This window comes from Pipistrellus hanaki (genome assembly GCF_964339955.1).
Source record: "Pipistrellus hanaki genome assembly, chromosome: 13".
Lineage (NCBI taxonomy): Eukaryota > Metazoa > Chordata > Mammalia > Chiroptera > Vespertilionidae > Pipistrellus > Pipistrellus hanaki.
Window position 1 is genome coordinate 21,592,201 of NC_140515.1, and position 21,374 is coordinate 21,613,574.

Sequence of the window (21,374 nt, forward strand, 5' to 3'; positions counted from 1 at the left end):
GGCGATTAGAGCGAAACCGGATGATGATGGAGCTCAAACGTGAACTTTTCTAAACAACGAGGCAAGCGAGGAGCAGACTGGTCCCCACAAGGCTTCGCCACAAACATTTGCGTAGCAGGCACTGCCGCTCTTTGCTGATTTTGATGAAAGAGAATGAGAAGTCTGGGGAGAATGAGAAGTCCGGGTATGTGTGAATATGTGGGTGTGTATGCATGGATTGCTATAGGAAACAACTTACACTTTCTTAACTTCCAAATGCAGCATTTACTGTATTACTCTTTTATACCTTTATAACTTCTGTAAAGTAAACTAAACCCACAAACCCAAAAGACTGCCCTTTTTCAACACATTCCAACCAGTCAAGAGATGGCAAAGTCATGCATGCCCCTCTCCCTCGCTATCTTCGCCCCATGGTGCCCACAGAAGATGCCACCAGGGGAGTCTAGCTGTCTGGCTGCCCTTCAGAATCCTCCTCAACATGGGCTCCAGGCAGCACCTCCCTCCCTCCCCCCACACCGCAACGCCAGGGAGCAGGGAGGACTGTGAACCCCTGATCTGTCCTAACCCCACTCACTGCAGAGAAAGTGAAAATGTTGCTGAAAGAAAATGGTTTATAGGTTGGGTCACCAGCAGTGCTACCAGATATGGCTTCGGCAAGAAATGGAGAAAATCTCAACTGTTTTATGGAAACAAAAAAGGTGTTGTTGAATCCCTTCAACACAGGAGGCTCTGGGCTTAGGCAAGGAGTGTGGGGGAAAGTCTTATGGTAATGAATTTCCAGGGATCCGGGGTGTAGTTTATTGTATCAAATGAAACTTGCAACAAGTCTCAGGTTGGAGAATCAGACCATTTGTTGTATAAAGGTACCCATTGTGATGTGTTTCAAATAGTCCAGAGTTTAAAAAATCTCCATATATTTGCATCTGTGAAATAAATGCACTTAGATGTGTATGGATCTTATATAATTAAAGGTTACTATGCAAATGGACCAAACTGCGGAGCAACCAGTCATTAGGATGTGTGCTGACCATCAGGGGGCAGATGCTTGGTGCAAGAGCTGCCCCCTGGTGGTCAGTGCGCTCCCACAGGGATAGTGCTCTCAGCCAGAAGCCAGGCTCATGGCTGGTAAGCACAGTGGTGGTAGCAGGAGCCTCTCCAACCTCCGCTGCAGGTGGACGGTAAGGAGCGAGGGGTCCCAGACTGCAAGAGAGCACAGGTCATGTTGAGGGACCCTTCCCCCTCCCCCCGACCCCAATGTATGATTTTCACACACCGGGCTTCTAGTTTATATATACAAGCATGATAGTAACTGTATCTACCCAACATTATTTACTAACTGGGAAAACCACCTTTAGGAGATAATATTATCAACTGAGCTTTTAATGTGAACACAGGGCTGCCAAGTGTCATCCCTACAGCACCAAAGAAAACCTTTTAAAATCATAAAAGGAGAAACACAGAAAGAAGCCTTTCTCTTACCAGTGGTCTGAGTTCTGGATGCGTCAGGATATATCCATTATTTGTGATTGCAAAGGCATAACCGTGAATTCCTAACTGTAAATGGAAGAGAGAGAGAGAGAGAGAGAGAGAGAGAGAGAGAGAGAGAGAGAGAAACCTTCATTAGCTTGCTCCCCAGTGCATTCACAAAGCATAAAGCAGCCCCGCGTTTAGTAATTTACAGCTTAAACTTGGCATTCATAACCCTTATCAGCACAATATTTCATTAAAATGAATGCGAGGCGCTGATCCTTGACATTTGGTGGAAATGAAGACCTGCCACAGGAGAAGCTCAGCAAATAGCACAATTTAAAATGTCACACCCCCACAAGCTGGCATCAAAGGCTTTACTTTGATTTATTTAAAACAAAAGACAATTACATTTAAAAAAAATAATGGCTAATGTTGGTGGAAAGACCTTTTGTCCAAGTGCACAGAATTTTATCACCCTGGGTGTCTTCTCTCTTCTATGATAAGGAAAGAGGTGACCTCATTCTGATGCTCATGTAGGCTGCCTGCAATTCCACACCCACAGGGGCCACCTCAAGCACGCACTCTCCTAGGCAGTCATTTTTTATCATTCTTCAAGGATAAAAGTGTCCCCCCACCCCGGCCTGCAGAGGAGCCTGCCAACCCCTTTTATATCCCTTTGTCTTTAAATTGTGAGGCTGCCAAGCTTCTCCATGCACACTTCCATCCGCACAAAGCCTGGGTAATTTTCTATGCAGAGCCTCGCTTAATTTATGTGTTCTGACTAAATGGGACTATGGGAAATAGTTTGAGAGCAATGAAATGTTTTATTAGCTTTAAAAAGTATGTAATCAAATTTAACACTGCACTTATTTAAATAATAATCCTGGCTTTTTGACAATATTTCTATTACACAGTTGATTGCACCCATTGGCTACAATAAATTTACCTACAAATCATTCATGTATTAAAATGGCCTCTGGCATAAAACCCATACTGATCTCTCTCTCTCTCTCTCTCTCTCTCTCTCTCTCTCTCTCTCTCTCTCTCTCTCAGAAAATGAGCAGTAAAAGGAAAGAAAAAAAAAATCCTACATTTTTTTTCCTACAAGTTATTTCATAGTTCTGAGCTCTATTACTTTTCTTTAAAATCCTCTGCTGATCACGTTATTGAATATGATGCTATTAAACGATCCAGACAACAGAGTTTACAAACCAAGAATGACCCAGTCTGCTTCTTAGCTTATTGTCAAAGTGACGTGAAATTGACTTCAGAGAATTTAACACTGGCAATGAAAAGTTTCCTTTGAATTAATTACATAAAGCAAACATGCATGTGGTAGTCAAGGGCAACAGGCATTTTTCTCCTGGACTTACCTTGCACAGCAAGCTTTAATTAGATTCTACTTGAGCCTAATGATAAAAGTATACTTCATTATGCTGAGAAAGATAAACCAGAGATTTCCTATCCTTTGAGATGTATATTGTCTCTTTCATCTTGTCTCTTGGAAAAATGTCAGATACAGTCAACACTGCATTAATTACCATTATTATGCCCCAGTTTAATACGGACTTGAGGGGTCAAAAAGGACTAGGGGAGTCTGACTTTTCCCATTAAAAGCAAAAGTGGTATTTCGTTGGAAATCCGAACTCCAAATTAAGTCCAACAAATGATATTTTATAGTCAGCTAATACAGTCAGTGTCTTCTAATGTACATTCCTTCAGGTCTTGGCTTGCTTGTCAGAACTAATACTAAAAAGAGGATAGAACTCTTTGCATATGCTCCCTTAATGCCCTCTACGTTTTCTGTATTGCACTTATCAAAATGACAATAACCGATCATTGGTGAGTTTGATTATATGTTATCAAGGCATCAGTCAGGGGCTTTGATGATTAATATCTGTCTCCCTATGGGTTCATGATGGACAAGGTCACGCCATGTGGGTCAAAATATGTGGAGGCATGGTTGGAAGGGAGGGAAAGGGAGCAGGGACACCAGGAGGAGTAAAAGGAGGAAGTGGGGGAACAATAGAACTCATTGAATTGAGCACAGATTCTACAAAGCTACCCTAAACTCTCTGCTCTCTCCCCTGGAATGAGGGTCTGAACTGACCCCTACCCAATGTACCACACTTACTGTGTCATGGTTATCTCTTCCTTGTTGTCCATTTATGCCCTGGATGACTAGAATCTGCATCACCCACCAAGATGCCACCAGAATGCCTTTCCCCACAGTTGCCAATGGCATCCTAATTCTCAAACCTACAAACAGCTCTCTCTTGAATCTTCCTGGTTGTGTTAGCCTAATGTCCCCTCTTCCTTCACACTATCCCCTCAGCTCCCAGGGCCCAGGTTCCTGGGTTTCCTCCTTCTCATCCTCCACCCTGCTCAAGCACTCATTTCCCCTCGTTTCTCTCCCAGTGCCCCGGTCTGTTTTAGCTCTCCTTCCCCAATCAGCTCCAAAAACCACCTGGATGCTGTTATCTCCAGATCTGTGCTCCAGACTTGGCCCCTCCCCTCAGTGGCAGATCCACATGCCCAACTGTGTGTTGGTCATTTCTACCTGGATATCCCTCAGGCACTGTGTCAACATCACACCCAGAGTATCTCGGGGATTTCCCCCTTCCTGTGGCTCTTCCTGCCCTTCTCTCCCCGATGGTGGCACCACCACCCACCGCGATGCCCACATTAGACATTAGAGCATCATCCTTAGGTTTGTTTCTCTCTTGCACTCCCAACTTGTTGATCCAAGTAATCACTAATTTTTATTCTAGAAATTACCCACTTTCAACTCTGCTTTCCCACCCTCCCACCCATGTAGATTTAATATAGATTTCCACACTTGTCCTAACTATTCTCCTGCCTTAAAGCTTGGTCCCAACCAATTCCCCTCAATACTGATCAAAGGCAACTCTGGCCCTGTTTCTCCCTTTTGTAAACCCACTAAAGATCTCTTCTCGTGTAAGATGAAACCCATGGGAGTGTCCATCAGGTCTCCCTGGGGTCTGATCCCTACCTACCCACCCAGCCCTGCCTCCTTCCACTCATTGCCTCTCAGAGCACATGGCAGTGACAACAACCCCCTGTGGTTTTCTCTCCCTCCCAGACCTTTACTCACACAGTGCTAGCGGCTTAGAGACTACTCCTCCCCATCTCCCCCAGCTAATTTTCATCCATGCTGTAAGCTCAGCCTCAGGATCATCATGGCCTATTAAAAGTCTATCCTTACCAGCCAGTATAGCTCAGTGGTTGAGCGTCAACTCATGGACCAGTAGCTCACTGGTTCGATTCCTGGTTAGGACACATGCCCAGATTGTAAGCTCCATCCCGAGTGTGGGGGAGGGTGTATACAAGAGGCATCCAATAGATGCTTTCTCATCACTAATGATTCTATCTCTTTCCCTCTCCCTTCCTCTCTGAAATCAATGATAAATAATAAAATAAAAGTCTCTCCTAACTTTCCCAATTGTTTCCTCCTTTCCAAACCATGTTTCCATAAAACCCTGAGCATTTCTCCCTTGCTACCTTCACCCTTATGCATGAAACTACACCCTTAATGCCCTCTACTTTTCCTGTATTACACTTATCAAAATGACAATAACCAATTATTTGTGAGTTTGATTATATACTACCAAGGCATCAGTCAAGGGCTTTGATGATTTAATACCTCCCTCCCAATGTTAACAGGTTCTTTCTCCTTCCTCTCCTTCCTCTGCCCTGTTCCAGATAAGCCAGTGCCTCCCCATCAGAATGGGCTCTTGGTGGGGTGACTTCTGCACCCCCTGGCATTATGTCCTGGCATTATGGTACATAGCAGGTACTCTGGTTAAGGTCTGTGTATACTTAAGATGTTCTTCACTTTTTTACTCAAATATTATCTAATTCATCTTTAAGGTCTAAACAAAAGTTAATGTTAGAAATGAGCTGAAAAGGCAAGGCTGACTTTGGATGGCAGGTGTATACTCCCTCCTTCTCAAGGCTGTTCTTGAGAAGGTCTTCCTGACATTCAGAAACCATCTGGTGAAAATCCTTCCCAGGAGACCAGCCTGGGAAAATAACATCAGAACGCTTTGCTGGTTGGTGGGTGGTGCATGGATAGAACCTAATGTAGATGGACGAAGACAAACTCGGAGGAGCCAATCCCCAAACACCTTCTGTGAGTGAATCTTTCGAAAAACTGAAGGCTTATAATGTCACATGTCCAACATTTGTTTTTGGCCACAAATCAATATACGAATGAAATATCTCATTTTTATTTCATCTGAAATGGAACCAGTGTTCCTGTGCAGTCCTGTGGAATAACAGAACACAGATAGGCCACAGGCGGTCCAGCACTTGGGGCTGCTCAGGGGGCCTTGGTCCTGAAGCCTCCCTCCTGGAGGCCAGGAGCCTCCATCCTGCAGCCGGAAAGGAGGTGCCTCCCTCCACTCCACGTGCAGGGCTCTGGGCTAACGAAGTGAACCCCATTATAAAATGGCTCGTTACCTTAACAGGCTGCGGTGTCTGGAAACTTTTGCCGGGGGGTCTGGAATTCTTAATAAAAAAATTACAGGAAGTCTGATTGCCTTGTGGGAAAATCTACACAGCGAAGGGAAAAGAAAGAATTCTATCTTTGGGGAAAGCCCCACCAGCCAAGCGCTGACTCATCTTTACTAGGACAAGGTGTGGGTCAGGCCGGAAGGTGTGAGTCGCACTCCGCTCCCCTGGAGGGGCCTGTTCCGCCCTGGCTGGGCCTGGCTGACACACACCGTCTCCCAGAGTGTTTGTGGGAATCAGAGGAGGAATGTCCTGCCTGTGTCTCCTGTTCCAAGCCTACCCCTTGGGAAAGCAAAAAACACATGTGTCCGTATGTCAGGCACCACTGCAGTTGACCTTCCTCTAGTCTCCTGCTACACTTTGTTTCATTCATTGCTTACTAGATGAGTTATGTTGAGAAAGTTATTTCAAGTTTCCTCATTTAAAAATGGGGCCAAGGTGTACCCACTCCATGGGAGCCTAATAAGGATTCAGTGGGAATCATGCATATAAATAATTTTTGTCATGCCACATAGTAGAAAGTTCAATAAATCTCACATTGTTTTATTTTAGCCATTATTGTTAATGTTATCAACTATTATTTAAACTATGATTACTTATTACTGTCATTTATTGTTTTTAATGGCTTTATGGTACTAAATAGTGGGTAAAACCATGGCTCACTAGCCTTGAAAGTTTGCGAGATATTTCCATTTTCTGGGCCTCAGTTTCTTGAGTTGTAACATGAGGGTAACAGCAGTGTCTGCCTCTTATTAAGTGAGAACATGTGACAAAGAGTGTAGCACCTTCCCTGGTAGAGGAAGCTTTGAGAAATAAACTCACAGGGTGATTGCTATCAGTTTCATATTATGCTCATAGTTTCTTGATTTGTTGGGCATGTATCAAGTCGTGGCCCTGAACTTGTGTTTCCACATCTTGTCATCCTATATAATAAAAGCTTAATATGCTAAGTGCCTGGTCGTCCAGGTGTCTGTTCAAGCAATCAAAGTGTAGTATGCTAATGACATGCTAAGGCCACTCAACTGCTCATTATGATGTGCACTGACCGCCAGGTGGTAGACAGTCGACCAGTAGGTTAGCTTGCTGCTAATAGCTGTTAGCAGGCTGATTGGAACTGAGAGGGATGGGCTGGACATGCCCTGGAGCCCTCCCACATTCCTCCCTGGCCCCTATCATGCACTAGTGGGGTCCCTCAGTCTGGCCTGCACCCTCTCAAAATCTTGGATCCCGTAAGCAGCTCCATGCAGGCAGAATCACATGTGGAGAAGACTGTATCAGGAGGCTGCCTATCACAACGGTCCCCGTGACCAGTGTGCTATAATTGTTTTCAATTAATGATAGTAGCCAATGCTTCACGCAAGCCTACAAGCAGATTCCATTGTTATCACATTGGACAGACAGGAGTTGGAGACCTGTCCACACTCAGCTCCGCAGTGACGGAGGCAGGGCCCTGTGTGTGGCTACCCCAGAGCTCTATGCTGAGCACAGGGAAGGCCCAGGGGCCCCTCACAATGGTGATGAATCAGGATCAGCAGGAAAGAGGTAGTAAGGAAAGGGGCCTTGCCAGGCAGCCAGCTAGCCAACATTCCTGGCTGAAAAAGCTTGCCTCAGTCCACACGGGGGCAAAGGGAGCCCCTTTCAGTCTATGTCAGGGCCCGAAATGAAGATGGGGAGCCAATCTGCTGGGTGCTAGGGAAGAGGAGGCAGGTATGGTCTCAACCCTGTGTAGTCAGGGAGCCAAGTCGGATCAGTGAACACCCCTCTTAGGACCAGGAGCAGGGTCCTGTCTGCCCCACCCCACCCTCCACGCTCACATGTAGTCCTGAATGGCTGTGATGGGGCTGAGGACCTTGCCTCTTCCCACCCTTTGCCCTGCTTTTCTGAGGGGCCCCCACTAGGCACCAGGTGAGAGTTTTCTGTGTGGGCTCAAAGATCTTGGTCATCTTTTTATTTTTATTTTTTATAAATATATTTTATTGATTTTTTATAGAGAGGAAGAGAGATGGATAGAGAGAAACATCGATGAGAGAGAAACATCGATCAGCTGCCTCTTGCACACCCCTTACTGGGGATGATATGCCTGCAACCAAGGTACATGCCCTGGATGGGAATCAAACCTGGGACCTTTCAGTCTGCAGGCCGACACTCTATCCACTGAGTCAAACCTGTTTCAGCTGGGTCATCTTTTTAATAATGAGCCCAGCCATGTCACTCCCCTGGCTAACCTGTGTTTCAGAGAATGGAATGAGCACATCTCCACTTGTGCTTCACATGTGATTGCCAGGCAGAGGTTAGAGGAGATAAGTAAGAGAAATAGTGAATCTGTTTACATTTAAAAGGACCTGCGCGGTGGCTGTGTGGGCAGCGTGAGGACAGGCAGAGCGTAATGATGGTGAGTGCAGGGCTGCAATCTGGGCAGCATTGCTCTAAAGCACATGTGTCAAACACAAGGCCCGCGGGCCAAATCCAGCCCACCAGGCCTTGCAATGTGGCCCGCACCGCGCTGTCATCACTGCACTCCGCTGTCAGTTTATGACATTGTCAGTTTATGACTGTTCAGTAAACCATTCGGCCCGCGATTTAGGCTGGATTTTAGATTTTGGCCCCTTCTCTGATTGAGTTCGACACCCCTACTCTAAAGGAAGGTGAATGTCAAGTCTGGGGGGAAACCAGGCTCCTGGTGTGGCCATTGCTCTGATTTCATTTGCGTGTTTATTTCACCACAGCAGCATACCTCCCACAGCCAGAGAACATAAATACCAATTAGAGTTATCCCCATGGACCCCAGCATGACTACTGGCACCACATCACCTCCATAGGAACTGGGTGCCCTCTGTAGCCAGTCCCAGAGGCAGTGCAGTTCGTCAGCTTTGGGTGGGTTCCTGTGTTGGGCTTATCTGACTCAGACAGAGCAGACACCAATCTACAGACCACTGGGAAGTCCCATGGGAGTCAGGATGCTTGTTCTCATGGGAACTGGAGTAGGTGGCACTGGGACTCATGAGAACCCTTCTGCTCCCCAAATGTAGTGATGGGAACAGGACGCTGGGCATTCTGTATGGTCAGGCAAGGGGCAAGCATGACTCCTCTCCCTGATGCAGGCTGGCCTCACATACAAAGCTAGGTTCCAGCCTTTCCACCTCCCCTCTCGGAGTCCCTTCCATCTAGTGCCCCTTCTCCATGGCCCCTGCCTTTCAATGCCCCTCATGGTGTTCTAAACTTCCAAAGCAGTGGGCCACCAACGCCTGTTCAATCTTTGTTCAGCACTACCTATTTCACCCTCCCCAGTTACGTCCAACATTAAAGAAAGCCTTATAATTCCTTGGGGCACGTATTTTAATTTAGCATTAGGAGATGAATATTCCATATTGCTTGGAAATGAATATATCCCATTGTCTTCTGAGACAGAGGAAACACTCTTTCAATATGGTCAGTGACCATTTTTCCCTGTGCCACACTGGGTTTCTATGAAGAAGTAACAGATCTTAGAGGGTCTTCAGACTGGGTGAGTTAGGACCCTCTCGTATCTGTTACTTCTTAGGAAATACCCAGAGAAGTTAGATCTGTGGAGAACTGCATAGACTTGTGTAGGTTTCCATAGGCTAGACAAGTCTGGGTGGGCATGCATAGACTGCCTCAGATCTTCCCCCGCAAAGCAGAGCCTTCCAGAAAGAGAAAAGAAGGGCCACTTTACTCTGTGTTTTAATATGTGAAGTTGTCTTGAACATCTGGCCCTTGACTCTTAAATAAGTGACATGTTACCTTGTATTTGGGGATGGTCTTCAGCAGTTCTTTCACTGGGACATCTGTGCCAACCACGCCTAGAAGAATGCCCTTCGATCTCTGTTGAAAAAACATTAAATAATAACAACAGTAAGTTAATTTGGCAGAAGAACTAGAACCTTCTGAGAAGCCACATGCTATAGCTCACTGTCTGATGCCTTCTCCAAAATGATAGAAATTGAGGATTAGCCCAGGTGTCCAAGAGGAACCCTCTTCTATTCCCCATCCCCCACCCAACATGTTACCAGATAAGCCTGGTAGCTTCTCAGGCCAAACATTAACAGCTATAACTCTCAACACACACTCATACCAAGACAACCTCATTCTCTTCCCTCTCCTAAAAATGAAGAATTGATGTGCAGAAGCACTAAAGTTTCAGCAGCTAAGGCCTGTGATCATTAATCAGTTTCTCTTATAGAAGCTTTCTACAGGAAAGACTTATAGTGTGTTAACTGCTTTCTCAATTTACACTACCATCTGGTGCCCAGGAGAGAGAGATTCAATAGCCAGAGAAAAGAGAAATAATCCAAAGACTGTTAAGCAGCCAGTTGAAGCCAAGAACTAAAGTGAAGAAAGAGACTTTTAGGGTCCCCGTTTCCAAGGTCGCTGTGATATGCTGAAACTTTCCAGTGTCAGAAAGGCTTTCTGGAAGAAGATATAAATGGCTACTGCCTGTTGTTTTCCTTAAATACAAGTCCATGCAGAGCCTCACACTGTGACCACATTTGGAAACAGGGTCTTAGCAGGTGTAATCAGTTAACCTGTTAACCGAGAGGGACCTATAAATACATCAAACGTAAACAATATCGGGAACGGGTAGGACGTATGAATAAGTCCTTGAAATATATGTTGCGCCCCGAGAGGGACGGTATATATTTTTGTAATCTTTTTTTAAAAAAATATTTTATTGATTTTTTACAGAGAGGAAGGAAAGGGGAGGGATAGAGAGTTAGAAATATCGATGAGATGAGAGAGAAACATTGATCAGCTGCCTCATGCACACCTCCCACTGGGGATGTGCCCGCAACCAAGGTACATGCCCTTGACCAGAATTGAACCTGGAACCTTTCAGTCCGCAGGCTGATGCTCTATCCACTGAGCCAAACCGGTTTTGGCTATTTTTTGTAATCTTTATCACTGTTTGTAAAATTTATAATTTTTTAATTCGACGTGTCCATTTTTTTTGTCAGTATTCTTTTCTATTTTTTTTTGTAATTTTGTATTTTCCTTTGTACTTTATATATATAAATAAACGAAAAAAATATATATTTCATTTATTTTCATTAAGTATAAATAAAAAAAATAATATGAAATTACGTCCTCCGGGCATGACGTACTGACACGTCCTAGTGAAAGAGTACATGCCCGTTGCAGGTTGCGTCCTTAAAAAGGGAACTCCCCGGTTAACAGGTCTCGAGATGAAATCCTGGATTTAGGATGGGCCCTATATCCAATGACTGGTGTCTTTCTAAGAAGAGGAAAGGACATGAGAGAAGAAGGCCACATGAAGACTGAGGCAAAGGTTGGACTTGTGCTGCTGCAAAGCAAGGAAAGACAGGGCCCAAGGAAGGATTCTTCCCTAGAGCCTTCGGAAAAAGCATGGCCCTGCCGACACCTTGATTTTGGACTTCTGGCCTCCAAAATTGTAAGAATAAACTTCTTTGCTCTGAGCCACCCAATTTGTGGGACTTCGTTATCTCAGGCCTAGGAAGCTAATACAAGTTTGGCAACTTCAAATCGGAGACCAGCCATCCACCATAATCAAGGAGTCTCTCTGGGGTTTTTCTTCCTCTGGTCATTTAACACTTAAATGTTGTAAAAGTGCTGCACCCTGTAACGTGGTGCCTGCTTGAATTCCTCCCATCTCTGCTTGATTTCATGATCCTAACAGCAGGATTAAATGTGAGAGAACATGATAAGCCCTCTGTCCTTAAAATAAATCAATTAAGTGAAGACCACCAGAGCTCGAGCCAGAGGGGTCTCAGAAACCAACCCTCCTGGCATCAAGCAGCTGTACTCACGGTTTCATTCTGCTTACTAAACACGGGCATGGCGACTGTGGTCATCAGGACAAGGCCCTGATCATCGGCAAGCTAGATGGAGAGAGAGAAGCCAGTTACCTGAGACTGACCTGGAAGTGCAGGGCCGGAGCCACCTCCGTGGCTGACCCTCCTTCACAGGCCACGGGCGTTGGGAGTGGACCGGCACCCACTCGAGCCCTCAGCCCTGAAGGAAGTGCAGAGACAGGATTTGGATGAGGATCTGGGCCCCTGGCTGGGGAAACAAAGTCAGTCGCTCCAGATGATCAGTTCACTGCATTACGCCATTTGGGTTCAAATAAAGCCTTGTTGAGTCTTAGTGATTCATTTTATTGTATTAACGCAGATTGCTTTTACAATTTTACTTGGTAGACATTTATGTTCAATATGTACAATGTTAAAGCTTCTTGTATTCTGGAAATTGAGGATCAGAAAGCATGAAGGTAAGGGTTCTATACGTGGCCCTGTTGAGAAAAGTGGAATCTGGAAGCATTTACTCTCCCCAGAGTAGTTGAGTTACCAGTATTTTCCAGCGTATAAGATGAACCCCTAATTTTACAGTTAAAACATAGGTTTAGGCCTATATTCGCTGTATAAGACTACCCCCCACTTCCGAGGCAACACCAGTTCTTTTTTTAATAGACCGCCTCTCTGACTCAGCCATTCCAAGCAGGCTTTTTATGCATGCAAATTATACATGTTCTGTACCCGAAGCTACACTGTGTTCTAGTAAAAAGCTTGCTCAGATTGGCCAGAGTCAGAGAGGCGGTCTATTAAAAAAAGAACTGGTGTTGCCTCGGAAGTGGGGGGTAGTCTTATACAGCGAATATAGGCCTAAACATATGCTTTAACTGTAAAATTTGGGGGTTGTCTTATACGCCGGAAAATACGGGGTAAGATCTTTTTGGACTTCTACAGATCTTTGCATGCCAGTCCCAGTTGAAAAGTACACACACACAAAAAAAACACAAAAAAACATAGCCATAGCTGGTTTGCCTCAGTGAATAGAGTGTTGACCTGCAGACTGAAGGGTCCCAGGTTTAATACTGGTCAAGGGCACATGCCTGGGTTATGGCCTCAATCCCCAGTGTGGGGCGTACAAGAGGCAGCCAATCAATGATTCTCTCTCATCATTGATGATTTTTTCTCTCTCTCCCTCTCCCTTCCTCTCTGAAATCAATAAAAATATATTTTAACAACACCCCCCCCCCAAAAAAAAAACCCATAACTTTTGATCATCTGATCCCTGAAATCACTGCTAAGAAGCTAAACATTTCTCCTGAAGGAACAACTCTTCAAATGTGGCACAGAGCACGCTTTGTGACCCTCTGATTTGCACACAAATGCAGAGACACACCGCACATTTGCTTCTCACACATCTGGGAAACAGGCCTTACCACAACACAATGGAGAAACAGAGTCCTGGACCATAGTAGGTTTTGGTTCAAGAAAGACCTGTTCTAATTCTCAACTTGAGTCTTTATTAACTACATTAGACAACTTCCATATCCTCAGATAAAATAATGCCAATTATGCCCCCGTTTTGTTGCCATGAAGATAAAATGTCAAACAGCCCAGCATGGTACCTGGCATAAGAAGGGGCTTGAAGGATCCCAGTTCCTTCCCCTGCCTTCTAGGCCACATGGCTAGTAAGTAGCAGAGTCCAAAATGAGATCAGGACATGTGGCACTGCTGATACCGTGTTTCTCCGAAAATAAGACATCCTCCGAAAATAAGACCTAGCGCATGGAAAAATAAGACATCCCCTGAAAATAAGATCTAGCACATCTTGGGGAGAAAAAAATTAATATAAGACACTGTCTTATTTTCTGGGAAACAGAGTAGGAAGCAAAACTGGCAAGGCAAGTCTGGTAGGAGAATGATGATTTCTGGTTTCATAGCCCATTCAAGTCTCAAGTCAGGCAATTTGTGAAGGAGACTCCACTATTTTCATTCTAGAGAGTTTTCTGGCCTTTGGGCACCTCTCTGTAGTTTTAATTCCATAGCAAAATCAGGGTGGGCTTCCTCAGTCTTCTCGGGAAGAGGTTTTATAAAGAGAATATCCTAAAATCTAGAGGCTCCCATGGAGTGATGTCCCTGTAGACTGGCTGTTCTCTTGAGAAAGGGTCATTGAACCCAGCCGATCTTCCATCAGCCCTGTTCTTCTAGTAGATTCTTTGAGCTACAGAACCCCACAATGCCTACTGTGATATAAAGACTAGCAGTATCAGAGTAGCCCCACTCCAGACCTGCTGAATCTGAACCTTTATTTTAGTAATTAGTATGCATATTATCATTCAAGAAGCACTGTGATAGAGCAATCCTTTGCATCATCAATAATCATGATGCCAAAGAAATGCTTGTGTAATTGGGACAAACTCCTAATAGGAATGGAGGGGGCCATGTTTTTATTACTTTTACATACATATCAAGATGGGCCTATATTCCCCCATAATAAGCAAGATCAGAAAAGTCTCACAGTCCCTCAAGACTGGGGATTCATGGTGTGATGGTTACTTTTATGTGTCAGCTCGGCTAGGCCACAGTGCCAAGTTGTTGGATCAAACACCAGACTAGCCTTGGCTGTGAACAATCTTTTAGACATTTAACATTTGATTTAGTTATTAATTATGATAGTCCATTTGCAATTAACATAACATAACATTGTTATGTTAACAATGTTAACATAAAATAACATAACATTGGCAATTAAATTAACATTTAAATCAGTAGACTTTAAGAAAGCAGATTACCCTCCACAATATGGGATGTTTTCTTCAATCAGTCCAGAGTCTTAAGAGAAAAAAACAGATCCCTCAAGGAAGAAGGAATCCTGCTTCCAGACTGGCTTTGGACTCAAACCCTTCCTGGACTCCCAGCCTGAGAACCTGGCCTGCAGGCTTCAGAAGTGTCCGCCCACAGTTGTGTGAGGCAGTTCCTTAAAAGAAATCTCTGTCTCTAAATACATACAGGAAAAAAAAAATAGAACAATATACATACAGCGTGCCCCAAAAATGTATACACGTTTTTTTCTGATACTCAATAGATGTTTCTTTCTTTTCAGATGTAACCCATTGGAAATGCATTTTTGGGTCACCCCATATGTATCTCCTATGCTTCTGATTCTCTGGAGAACCCTTACTAATACACACGGTAATCCTGTAGTCTGTTGTTTGGGGCAGTCTATTGTTTACTTATTCTGTTGGTTGTTAGAATAAGTAAACAAAACATTATCATAATTAATAACTAAATCAAATGGACTATGAGATGATGTTGGCAGTTATTATTGCCAATAACCAGGCCAAACAGTTTGTGAAAACTGGGTTCCAACCTCTTGCTAAAAGTAGGGCATGATATTGCTGTCATTGAGGACACACAAGGCCATTTTCGAAGGCAGAACCAACGCACAGCAAACATCTCTCAGAATCAGAAATCTTCCCATACCCCGAATCCTTAAATAATTCTTAATGCTGATATAAACTGATATAAGTTGATTCATAATCCTGGGGAACTTCCACTTTGCAACTCAAATAAAAATTTCAAGCTATGCTAACATATATACCATGCATGAAATAATAACATAACATTGGCAATAATGAGAAATGAAGCTTTCCCCCACCCGCTTGCAACCAGCAAAAATCAATTCTAAATCACTGATTATTGTTCTGTTACAAACACAAGATCATGAGAACCTAACTTCCCAACATGAAGCCGGAAAACAGTGTCAACTCCACGCAGGGGTTAATTCCAAAGGTAAGGACTACATCATCGTTACCTAGAAAGAAATCCCCATATTTTATCTGAAACCACTCATTTGTAACCTACCCCAGGTAAACAAAAGGAATGCAGTGAGCTCAGTCTAGGCACTATGCTATGAGCTCACCTACTCCTCTCCTAGGGGCAGCTCTGGCCCAGACTGGGATGCGGTTGGCAAGAACCCTAACTTGGACCTCCCCAGGCTGTAAGCCCATCATATGGCCATGCGGGCTAGCTGGGCCTTGGAAATATTACTTGAATGCTCTTCATGTTATTCTGAACCCACCAGCTCCTTCTTCCCCAGCCTCCACAGGTCTGTCTGGCTTTTGTGAATCTTAAACATTTCATGGAGCAGGAACATCAATTTGAAAATTAATTTGCACTGTAAATATTTTATGATAGAAAGGCATTCAGTACTCACGCCATAGGAAATAGAAGCCAGTGGCAAAAGTTTTTTTTCCAGACCACCAAGCAGAAGTTAGGCAGCCAACCACAGCCAGACACCCTCTGTCCCCAAACGCTAGGGGGTCCCTGCTTTTCTCTGGCCCTTTAACCTGTAGCAGCTGCTGAGGCAAGAGCTGCTTATGATTCATACGCGTGGCTTCCAAGAAAAACGCAGACGTAGAGTCAACATTCATTTTCCAAAGTGTAGGAATGGGAGAGGGGGGTCACCATGGTCCATCTCAGCAAAATCCCATTAACTCAAGTCCAAGTGGGAACCCTAAAATGAACTACCATTCAATTACACTTGCCCAGGCTTTGAACAGGCCTCCAGAAGGCTTGGTTGTGGGGCTCCGTTGTATAATACGTGTATATTATTCCATAGCCTTCATTTCCTGTGCTACATAATGGGGACTGTTCTAGTATCAAAGGAAATGATGAATAATAATACCGAACACCTGGTTTATAAAACGCAAGCTTGCTCAACAGATTGACTGCTTCCTGCTAGCTTCCCAAGTTAATCATGCATGTGGCCCATATGAATATGCATTTGGATTCATGTGAGAGGCGCAGGCAGCGATGCCAGGCCTCTGCTCCTCCTGATTTGCTTCCCGTGGGTGACACTGCAGACCACTTTGGGTGTGGCCCGGATAAAACAATGGCACCACAGTTGTGGCATGACAGTTTTTGCTGCCGGCCTAATTGTTATTATTCATTGATTCCTTTGAGAAACATTCCCTGAGCATCAGCTTTGTGCCAAGTTCTATGCCATGTGCTGGAAGTCAGCTAGGAATGAGACATAGGTCTTATCTTCAGGAAACACAAGTCTGTCAGGGGAGACCAAGACTAAGGAGGCAGAGGGCGAGGAGCCGGCCGGGGTGGGCACACCGGCTCTCACTACATGAGCAGGGGAGCTGAAGTAAAATTGTCTGGATTTTAGTGATACCTGTCAGGGATTAAGTGATAGATTCATCCAGTTGTTTTATACTTAAGATTATTTATGAGTGACAGAATATATGAAGACCTTTTTAAAAACTGCCCAGCCCCTTTTTCCTCATCTTTTGTAAATATCACCCCCTTCACCCATTCCACCCACAAGTTTCTCTTGGCAGCTAAGCTCTTCCATCCTGCTTGTGACTGGGCATCAGACCTAGGCTGAGCCAACCAGAGCACTACACACACACACACACACACACACACACACACAAGCACATACACGTATGCACACATATGCACACACATGCACATTCTCTCTAGGCCACATTGATTGGTTTATTAGGCAATAATTCAAGGTGGGCTATCTTGGCTTTTTTTCTTTTTTCCTACCTGGACTAATAAGTAAAAACCTCTACTCCTCTTTGTGGACAGTTATAAGAATGTGATACTGACAGCCATGCCCACCTCCCCTCCCCCACAGAGCAGCCACTGAGGACACAAAGTCACCCCAGAGAGAGGAGGAGAGATACGAGGGGTGTGTGAGTGTGTGTGTGTGTGTTTGTGTGTGTGTGTGTGTGTGTGTGTGTGTGTGTGTGTTATGGGGGAAAAGGAAAGGCAGAGAGATTAAAACAGGAGAAAGAGAGAGTCCCAGCCCCTGGATGCCCTCCTTCCTAAGGTCAGCCCCCCCATGCTTTTTGTCATGATTGGGTCATTTGAAGCAGTGTTTTTTTATTTTGTTTTGTTTTGTTGTTTTGCCCAAATGAGTATGGATTGGTTTTGTGACTCATGAAAGAAGAGCCCTGAGTTGTGCAAGTGCCAATATTGGCCATAAATGACCCAGTAAGCTCTAGCTACCCGTGGAGGTGGTCCTTCCCACCAGGACACAGATGTGAGGACAGACAGGGAGACGGGCGCAGCATCACCAGTGTCCAATAGGCCCTTTAGACCAGGGCATCTGCTGTGGTGCCTTTCTCACCTCTCCCCTCAGAGAAAGCTTGCCAGGCCAGTGGCACAGCCCTCGGTTTGTCCTGCAGCTGGAGCCTCCTGAAGGTGCGTGCCAAGCCCCAGGGAAAGAGGGCGAGCTGGGTGCCAGGCCCTGAGAAGGCATTTGAGCGAGTTAAGAGCTGCCAGGTGGTTTTCAGCAGAGCCTTCTGCCAGGTCTGCTCAGCCCTGGAGGCCTGGGCTCAAAGAGGAGGTTGTGCACAAATGGGGAAGCGGCTCAGGAAGGGGCGGGCGCTAAGCCAAGATCAAAGGCCAACTCAGTGACTCTCCTTAAATATCACATTCCTCCTGTACTTTGCTCCTCTTAGGTTTCTACGTTTTCCTTTTTCTTATTAAAGTTGATCAATGTATTGACCATTTTAAGAGTACATCGTGTAAGTGCAGGACATAATACAAACACATTTTATAGACACATGCATGTAGCTGTATTCTAGCAGTGCCTTCCTTCCAGTACTGTAGATGAACGCCAACTTGCGCTCCAGGAAAAGACACTGCCACTCCCTAGTGGCAGGTTAGGGGAATTGCAGGCACAAGGGCCTGGGAGATAAGCCCTTTTCAGAATATGGCCTTCCCAATAAAAAATGTATTTAAATGACAGCAATGTCACTTAGTTCCTCTTCAGTGGAGGAAAAGATAGACTGTATCAACTCTTAGTTCTGCCAATAACCCTTGTTTTAATAGGAAAATCAGAGTACTAGGAGGTGGAAACACACAGTTGTGTACATCTTTCCATAGCAGATGAAATGTTTAGAAAGGACTAACACTGATTCTTCAGGTAAGCAGGACCTGAGAAGGTGACACGGGAGTGCTGGAAAGGGGGGGGATTCTTTTTTTTTCTTTCACTTTCTCAAATGCAGCTTGAATGGAAGGAAGCCAACTCCTTGGCATTTTCTCCTCTCCTCTCTCCATGAGCTTAAGTCTACCAATGACCTGGGAATCCCCAAGGGCCATTCTCTGGGCATCATATGCTGAGGGAGGGGCAGTGGGACTGGATGGAAACAGATGGCACCCATGTCCTCCAGTTTTCACACTCCAGAGCAACTAAGAAGAAAGTCATGGGAAGGACAGTCTGTGCAGATGGGAGCATCAGGGAGAAGAGCTGGGACACATGAACAGAAGAGGTGGCTAGGAAGAGACCCTCTACACATGCAAAAACTCCCTGGGCCTTCCCATCTATTCCTGGACCCAAAAGTCCTCTGTACCTATCCCTTCCATGCCTGTCTACATCTCCTCCCCCAACCTCCTACCCCTGCCTTCATCACAGGAGCCCTAATCCTCAGCACTGGGAAGAGATGTCAGGGGGGAATCCCATAAGAACCATCCTCAAGGACCTATCCTCACCTGTACTTTCTGTTTTGGGGTATAAGCAGAAGTGCCTTGACTCCGAGGACACCCCCTGGTAGGGAAACAGGCAAGCTCCAGAGAAGAACACAGGTGAGACCCACTGAAACCTGGAAACAAAATCCCATTGGCGCATCTTACGTGTGAAAAGGGAGCTCAGGATCATTAACATCATCTGATTGGCTAATGGTAACATTATCTGACCCTGAATATTACTCTCCTTGAGATTTCCCCAGCTGATCATGAAACCTGCTGGTCCGTTTTAAAGAGAGGCTTTACACGTGTCTGCAAATGTCAAAATCAGTTTACTCAGTAGCCCAAGAAATCATTTTAAAATGAGAAGGGTAATGGAAGGTAGGGGAGGGTGGGGGCAAAAGGGAGAGATCAACCAAAGACATGTGTACATGCAAATAAGCCTAACCAGTGGTCATGGACAATGGGGGGAAGGGTAGGGGAAATATGTGGGGAGGAGTTTGGGGGGATGGGGGGATGAAGGTAATTTATGTGATACCATAATTAATAAAGAAATTTAAAATAAAATAAAATGAGAAGGGTAAGAAAGAATAGTTTTTTCTACAATAAGACCAAAAGACTTCTAAATCGTGTATATCTCTGATTAAGTGTTTTATACTTATCTCTTTTCTGTGTGATTGAAGTTTTTAATAATAAGAAAATCCCCATAAATACTTATCTACAGAAAGCATTTTATAAATAAAACCACCCAAAAGCATATGCTTGCAATGAATATTAATGCAAAAAAATAATGATGATAATAGTTCTTTTTTTAAAAAAAAACAACTCCCTTTTGCATGAAGAACAAAACGGCCCTTTGAAAGAACAACTGTAACACTTTCACATGAAAAAGCTATCAGAATAAAATTTTGTATTCTTGGTTCAACATATTACATATGACTATCAGTATTTTGGATGCTCTTTATAGCAAGAGGTTTTGAAAAAGCAGGCATTGTTATTTTTAATTGAAGAGCTGGTTCTTTCCATGTAAGCTATGAAGCGTCTGTCTTTTCTAACACTCCTCAGATGAACTGTTTCTCTTTGAAAATCTAGACAAATTACGGACAACGGACATTATTTAGATTCTCAGTTTGCACTGGCATTTTTCAACATTTTTGCAAAATGCCTGAATCCTCAATAGCAGTGGAGCATAATCATGGACTTGGAATAAATAAACCTTCAAGTGACATGCTCCCTGCTCTGCCTGTGATTCTCTCGGTGAAGTGTAGTCACTGAGTCCCAGAGAGTGTATGTAAATGTCATCTTTTAAAAAATATATTTTATTGATTTTTTATAGAGAGGAAGGGAGAGGGATAGAGAGTTAGAAACATCAACGAGAGAGAAACATCAATGTGCTGCCTCCTGCACACCCCTTATTGGAGATGTGCCCACAACCAAGGTACATGCCCTTGACCGGAATCCAACCTGGGACCCTTCAGTCCGCAGGCCAACGCTCTATCCTCTGAGCCAAGCCGATTAGGGCCATAAATGTCATCTTGCTTCAGCCAACGCATTTCTTTGTCTTACTGAGTCACTGCTACTTGCACCTGAGATCTGGAGAGTCTGCATTCTTTTTAAGCTTTGAAATTTTTAATAGATTTCATCAGTTATGCTTCAAAACAGTTATATCCATCTTATACCTACACCCTCATCAAAAGCCTCAATTCTCTTTTCTTAAACATTTTTTTTTTTTTTAGGGAAAGGTCTTTAGAAGCAGATTTTTATATGGTCTCTTCATTTCTAATCTAGTTCCTTCCAATCTATTTTTAATTCATCATACAGAATAATATATATTTTAATTTATCTTTATTGTTGAAAGTATTACAAATGTCCCCTTTGTGTTTTGTTTTGTTTTTTGTTGTTGTTGTTGTTTTGTTTCCCTTTGTCTCCCTCCACCCAGCACCCACCGCTTCCAGGCCTCCACCACACTATTGTCTGGGTCCATGAGCTATGCATATATGTACCTAAGTTCCTCAGTGGTTAATCTCTACCCATCTCCCACCCCCACCTTCCCTCTGAAATCTGTCAGTCTGTTTCATGCTCTTATGTCTCAGTGGAGAT

At 44.3% G+C, this 21,374-nt stretch overlaps 1 protein-coding gene across 4 annotated transcripts in view; it reads right to left on the minus strand.

Moving 5' to 3' along the window:
- The window catches only part of CACNA2D3 (calcium voltage-gated channel auxiliary subunit alpha2delta 3), a 781,459-nt gene that overhangs the window by 206,691 nt on the left and 553,394 nt on the right, over positions 1 to 21,374 (minus strand). For all 4 annotated transcript variants that reach the window (XR_014796705.1, XR_014796706.1, XR_014796707.1 and 1 more), the window contains 3 exons: positions 11,808 to 11,879; positions 9,766 to 9,846; positions 1,480 to 1,554 (listed from right to left, as the gene is read on the minus strand). Coding sequence is in view for 1 of the 4 variants with exons in the window: in XM_084903113.1 (XP_084759239.1) it covers positions 1,480 to 1,554; positions 9,766 to 9,846; positions 11,808 to 11,879 (228 nt within the window). In the remaining 3 variants the exon portion in view is untranslated. The remainder of the gene's footprint in view (positions 1 to 1,479; positions 1,555 to 9,765; positions 9,847 to 11,807; positions 11,880 to 21,374) is intronic.